The 6995-nt window shown below is 39.2% G+C and overlaps 1 protein-coding gene across 2 annotated transcripts; it reads right to left on the bottom strand.

The window, feature by feature from the left end:
- Positions 1–261: 261 nt before the first annotated feature.
- On the bottom strand, positions 262–6773 carry LOC137965985 (uncharacterized). Of its 2 annotated transcripts, XM_068812412.1 has the most exons (3): positions 6692–6729; positions 5502–6436; positions 262–843 (listed from the first exon to the last, which is right to left on the bottom strand). In XM_068812412.1, the coding sequence occupies exons 2-3, from the start codon at positions 6267–6269 to the stop codon at positions 637–639; spliced, it is 975 nt and encodes a 324-aa protein (XP_068668513.1). In that variant the 5' UTR covers positions 6270–6436; positions 6692–6729; the 3' UTR covers positions 262–636. The 2 variants fall into 2 exon arrangements, with proteins under 2 accessions (XP_068668513.1, XP_068668512.1); XM_068812411.1 differs by having other exon boundaries at positions 5502–6773.
- Positions 6774–6995: the final 222 nt, after the last annotated feature.

The raw sequence follows: 6995 nt of genomic DNA, 5'->3' as shown, positions 1-6995 counted from the left end.
GAAATCTCTCCAATCTCCATTTCCAAGATATGTGGGTCTTCAATTACGAGCATATCCTGGAATGCGATTTTCTCCCTATAGCATCCAGATATTCAGAATTGTTTCCGATTTCAGCCACCAACTCCGAACACTTCCACCAATGACATCAATGACAAGCTGAAGAGGTTCTGAAGACAGGGAGTGGGGAATGGCACTTCCTCTCTAACTCAAGATTGCTACTGAAAATTCTGTAAAAAACGGCCCTTGCGGAAATTTTGAACATTGCCATATCAATTAATAGTTCCAATATATCAATGAGAAACTAAAGAACTAATACCAGTTTCCTTCCAGCCTAATTACAGTTTCCCGTGTAACAGGAAAAAAAAAAAAAAAAAAACTGAATTTGCGGGAGAACTTATTCAACATCACAGATTCTCGTTTATAATAAACCGCAACATTAGTATACAACATAAATGATAACTTCAAATGACCACCGACCACTTCCTGATGCTTTAGCCCAGATGAATAAACTTAGGGAGCAACACCCTCAAGGCTTTGATTTATGAGGCTCGCAAAGCTTCAGCTTAAGCCATCAATTCATGGAAGCGGTGGCAGAAAAAGGAAAGGACGAAAAATGGTATCCGCTGTGGCTGTTTCTCAAGGACGACTCTTGCTGGAATTAAGCTTGTGGAAGAATGTCTTGGATGCCTCATAGGTTGACCAGCATATTGCAGCTGCAGGTGCATGAAAGAGCATACGGGGCTTCCAACCTCTAAAAAGACCAACATATCCATCCTTCCGGATTATGCTTCGAATGACTTCTCCAGTCGAACCAGTAGTAAATCTATCACACCCACATACACCCTGCAACAAGTTATTAGTTAGAACTTCATCAACCAAAAGAGATTTCTGAAAATTGAACTCACTGCATATAACTTGCCTCCCAACGGAGAAAACAACCAGTAACATTTTTTTTTAAAAGCTAAATTACCTTAGTTCATTACATTTTTATCTTATAAAAGGAAACACTAAAATCTTAGTTGCAATACTCATCTTGCTCTGCATGATCAGCATTGTAACATTTTGTCTTTGTTTTTATTCTGTTTTAATAAAATCATCCATTATTCAAAATTAAGAAGACTTCTGAAAACAGGAAAACAAACTCATAATCAGAAGATCTAGCAATCAAATTAATGGCCTAATCCTCACATATATATATTGCAACTGTAAGCGCAAGACACTAAGAGTACATGTTGACTATGATACCTGAGCACACCGACTCCAAAGGAATTAAGCAAGTTGGGACTGATCACTCATGAACCAAATTGGATTACTAATGTTTTCATTCTAAATGTTACCGAGCTGGAGCATAAGATAAAAGAAGAGTATGTTGCTGGAGTAGGGCCAATAACTCCTTATAATGGTAAAGCTTTAATAAGAATCAGCGCTTGAATCATATGGGAATTTATCTGCAGTATTTCAAGGATGCAAATTGGGTATATTTCTAAGTGATACCATAAGTAGTTGTCCATGAATAAGATTTAGTATGTTTTAGAGGAATACCCCGTTAATTCCTTCAATACAAACATGGTATAACAAATCTGAGAAAATAATTTGGTTAGGCAAACCTAAAAGCATAAACTACCAGTCATGCATATTAACTTCTCAAAAGACCACATCCATGTTAGGAAAAGAGAAATAAACACTCGATAAGACAACATAAACAGTGAATCTCATCAATTTATCCATCTTTGGTCCTCACGTGAATTACAGTTTTCTAAAAGAATTAAAACAAAAAATAAAAAGAAGTTATAGGTCCACAAGAAAAGCACCATAATATCAATTGCTGGTCCAAAGACTATTAAAGGAGGTGTGCCAAGCTCACAGCCGGTGTAAAAACTTTTGTTAACCTTTAGAAATTGATAAAAATTCATTAGTATTAGTTAAGTGTTGAGGAATCACCGAGTAATAAGACTAGGAAAAGATAGACCAAAATAGAGGGTGATTTATATAAAAGAAAGTAACAACAAAGCTCTAATAGTGTGGATGTTGAACTTTAGAAGCCTCTGGGCAGTGCTTTGACAGGACCATAGTACCACGCAGAAAATGGAGGCACACCTGTGCAATACTCCAACCTCAGGTTGATTCATAATGAACGGACTTTTCTGATTGCTTAAAGTGTTTGTTTGTTAAACTAGCAATAGTTCTACACAAGAAAAGCAGGAATTTTGGCTAAATGCTGCATAAGAAGACAACCTTGAAGAGATATGAGATAAAAAATCTAGATATAGAATGTTTGTCCAAAAAATAAGCAAGTTGAAATTTGTGTTACCAAGATGTATGCTTGGCCAAAAAATAAGCACATTAGCTTATTGAAAATTATGCCTGACATATAGATATAGGATAATCACTAGTGTTGTTGAGCCTAAGAGATGAAAAAACCACCAATTTGTCAAGGCTAACCAATACAAGATAGAGGTGGGAAAACTATATGTTCCATAACACAGATCTCTCACTATGATTGTTAGTATTACAAAGTGCCAGGACTTGATTTTGAGAAGATCTTTGGCCATTTAATTCCTTGTTTTCAGAAGAAGAGGGTGGGATGTGTTACAGGACTGCAAATGGCATCATATTTTCATACCTTTTAGGACATATTTAGTGTTTAATTAGCCTAGGATGAAGACATGGTTTTACAGTTAAGACATCCTATTATTAGTACAAAGAACAAAAATGAAATGCTGGCTACTGGTTTTTGAAATCAAGTTCCTATCTGAATATCCTATATTATATTTCCTCATCTTTCTTTCCCCAGTCTTTTGTTTGCATTTATGACAATGTGTTTCATGTCACGTCCGCAGGAATTTACCAGTATCTATTATATTATGATGAAACAACCCTAAGGTTAAAGGAAGCCATTCAATTTTGTATGGGTGGCAACAAACTTAAAAGTCACATGACAACCTGGTGGGCCCAAGCAAATATATCTGCAAATGATGCTGAAAAGATTGAAAAAGCTGTGTTAAGTTCTCCATGACTAAAGTAGTGGCTGAAAAATATGGGTTTGATCTAATGAACTGGTTATCTACATCTATTCCTAACCATAAAGTTTCCTTTTAAGGAACCATATCCTAAAACTTAAAGATGAGATACTTCTGTCAGATTTTGGACAAAATATAGTCCTTCTTCAAGCTAGAACTGTTCATGATTGGAATCTCTTAGAAAAATCTCTGGAATGAAGAGAAGCTTGCCACTTGTAGGCTGCTGAGTATTCTGGAATCCAAACATATCAGAAACAGAGGTGAAGATTGCCTACCTAGAAATGGTCATCAAGTGGTGCATTTTCTGCTGATTCCTTTCACAAGAGAAGGCTTCACTTGAATGCTTCTGCCATGGTCTGAAAACAGCTTGGACTCCCCAAGATCCTTTCTTTAGCTGTGTGCGGCGAGGAACCGCATCCTCTATTATAATAACCTTACGAAGAAATAGGTACTGTAGCACTAAATACTATCTGCCCCCTTTGTGGAAATGTAGATGAAACAGTGAATCATCTCCTTCTCAAATGCCTCTAGACAACATAGGCTCGGTACTGTATTCTTCAAAAGTTTAATATCAGTATGTGCCCCTTCTAAGTATGAATATTTCATATCGCAATATACCCTTCAATATTCTGGTAAGACCCTTAGGAGAACAGTGTTTGCAATCTCCTCTGGTAATGAGAATCGAGTTTTCATAGAAAATCTGAGGAGCCTAAGCTAGTGGTGGATAGGATTACTCTTTCCTGCTTCATAAGCCCAAGGCTCTCCATTTCAGTGCTTTTTCTTGGCTTCACAAGCCCAAGGAGTTCTCTGAATTTCATTGCACTTATATTGAGGAAAAATAGACTGAGATTGCATCTCTTTGACACCCCCAGCCTAATCGAACATCAGTTTGGACTCCCACATAGGTGGCGTTGTCAAGCTCAATTTTGACAGGAGTGCTTGTGGTAATCCTGGTCCTACCAGCTTTGGGGACCTTTCAGGATCATGATAATAATCTTCTACTCGCTTAAACTGGTGCTCTTCGAATTAGAGACCCTCTAACTGCAGAAACAGAAGCTCTTTTGCATGGGATTCATATAGCAACCAAAAGGTGCAGCTACTGTTCAATACTTGAAGGGGGACTCCTTGGTGCAATGCATATCCATCACTTGGATGCACACTCTTTGTTCAGCGAACACAGCAGCAGACAGTCTAGCACAGGAGAGTTCGTGTCTTGAGAATACTATCATTTTTGTCTACTAATTCTATTCGTGTAGTTCTCCATTACGAAATTTTTATTAAGGATCTTCTCTCCTGTGGGGAGTTGCTTGTATCCTCTCTGATCTCTCTAATAAAAAATTCCATTTTGCCTTTTCATGAGGGAAAAAAAAAAAAGAAAAAACAATAACAAGTTTTGAGGCAAAGACTCACCCGACATGAGAATAACACAGTCAAAAATATCAATTATCCATGCAGACAAACAGACAAGAACCAGCAAAGAGAATAGCTTACAATATTTCAAAAACAAATTGATTTCAAATAATAAAATACTACTTTCTAGCTCATTTGAAAATTACATATGGTTTAGCAAGTAGCTGCATGTTAGTTTAATGAACATTAAGAAAGTAAATTAAAAAAGAATCCATGCTCTAGCAACCACCACTTAAAAGAAAAGAAGCTCCAGAGCTCTTTTTTTACATCAGAGAGATTACAACCTAGAAAACGCAAATAGCAAACTCAAGAACTTCATTTCTCAGGAATGTCATGACACTAATTCCTCAAAAAATCACAGACCTTCCTTCGACAGAAAACAATCAGCAAGTCTTAGAATTCAGCAAAACAGTTGAAGGGCCCAATAATGATCAGAAATTACATATTTCTAGAAATTTCATATGTCACACGAACTCTCTTGCAAGTGCATGAAGAGCAGCAACACCATATTTTTTAAATCACAGGCCAATAGATATGATACCTCAGTTTCGAAATATACAAGACATAACAACTTCATGACTAACTTAAGAGGAAATAATATCAGGATACTTATCTAGTGTATCATACAAGGTTGCTGCTTATACAAAAGTAATCCGGTATTCACTGGCAGTAGTAATATACCCGTGTAGCCAAAATTTCACATAGGAATAACCAAGATGTATACCTGGCACTCATAATTATAGTCCAAGCATTACAAGTAGCTATTAAACAGGGTAAAAATTCGCAAGATAATTGTATTTCATATTTTATTTTAGCTACTTAGTTTTCTTGTGTCGCATTCTGTGACCAAATTCTACAAATGTTCACGCTATTTCTGTAGACTTTCACTTTTTTCCCTAGCCAATCAAGTCAAGATGCATTAGTTTGCAATTTGTATCATAGGGGCATATAATACAAACTCATAGCGGCAAAATTGACTTCACAAATCAAATACGGCCATAAGCAGGACAAGAACACTTCATAAATGGCTGAAAGACGCAAAACTGAATAGCAACTAACAACAAGGCTTACCTGGCACTGTAGCTGGGTCTTGACAACATCCAGTGGCGTTGTAACTCCGGCAGCCGCAGCCCCCGCGGCAGCTCCTGCAGTGGCATGCACCACCAACTGCTCATCGTCAGCGCTGTCGGGATCAATCCCCATCAGCGCATGCTTGGCGGCCTCGTATGTCGCAAAGTGCACTGCAGTAAATGGTGCATTCATGAGGACTGTGGTACGGTACGAGGCGTAAAACGCTCCAAACCCCTCATCTCGCATGATCTGCTTTGCACATTGGACAACCCCTTTATATGGGCTGTCTCGAAGCTGCAGCCTCTGTTTAACCACGTCCATGGGGGTGAAAACAGCATCACTGGCAACAGTCGCAAAGACCCCAGATACGGCATGGGCGGCAGAGTTGTTAGAATTAGGACTCGATAGCAGCTCCTTAGAGAACTCGTAGACTGAGAAGTAGACAGCATGTGCTGGCGCAGCACCGAGGGCCATAGCAGGGATTCCGCGGTAGAAAGCTCCTGGACCCTCAGACTGAAGTATAGAACGGATGGTTTGGCGGAGGCCGACGGGAGCCACTCCAAGGCAAGCCTGCATTCGGGTTTTGAGTGTATCAACCGGGAACATAGCGATATGCTCGACGCAGCCTGCAACGGAGCCGGAGACCATGAACTGCCAAAACTGTAACCCATCATGAGAAGTGGGGCCCTTGGCGAAGTCAGGCGACGGCGGTGGAGGGACTTGGCGGAAATCTGGATTGCTGCGAAATTGAGGGGAGGCATCAGCCATGATCTAACGCCACGGTTTGCAAACTGAGGATTCTAAATAAGTAGTAGGAGTATTAGGGTTTAGAGATCGCTCGCGTAAGAGGAGGCACAAATAAGTTGTCGACATTCATAATAATTTGACAAGGAAGAGATTTTTTTACGGTGCGGAAAGACGCCTCCCCGTCACATCTAGAGAGAGAAAGCGACAGACCTTGAGCTAGAAAGATTGTCTTGATAGAAATAAATAAAAAGCCAAAAGAGAAATAGAGAAGGTTTATCCTAAATGGGGGGAAGGAAGAGCTTTCCTCCGTTCTATGCTTCTTCTTCTTTCCTTCAAATTTAAACTGGGCCCCAAATGAAATTTGGAAAAAGAGAAAGTAAAACAGACGAACATAAGAAGAGCCGTAAGGGTTTGAGAAAGAAATAATATTAAAAAATACGTACAGTGGCAGGCCGTTAGGGTAAGGGCTCAAGCAAGGAGCGAGATCGCCGGAAAACAGAGCAAACGAGGAAATAGAACGAGGGCTAGTGGCGAACGGAGAAAAGAGATGATGGTGGGAACAAAAGAAAAGGAAAAATGGAGAAACGATAAAGGCCAAAAAAAAAAACTTGCCGTATCTGTAAGAGAGAGATTTATTACTGTGAGAAGCACAAGAGACAGAATTCTCGGTCTCTACGATGTGAGGTTTCTAGCTACGAGAGGCATAAAAAGAAAGCCACGTTTTCCGTCACTCCCCAATTCTCAATC

The sequence above is a fragment of the Aristolochia californica genome, unplaced genomic scaffold, assembly GCF_029961685.1.
Source record: "Aristolochia californica isolate CCGP_79_NKW_82.1479 unplaced genomic scaffold, dmAriCali1.0.hap1 SCAF_5, whole genome shotgun sequence".
NCBI classification, from domain to species: Eukaryota; Viridiplantae; Streptophyta; class Magnoliopsida; order Piperales; family Aristolochiaceae; genus Aristolochia; species Aristolochia californica.
The sequence above is the reverse complement of the archived record's forward strand: the minus strand, read 5'-3'. Positions and strand labels throughout refer to the sequence as shown.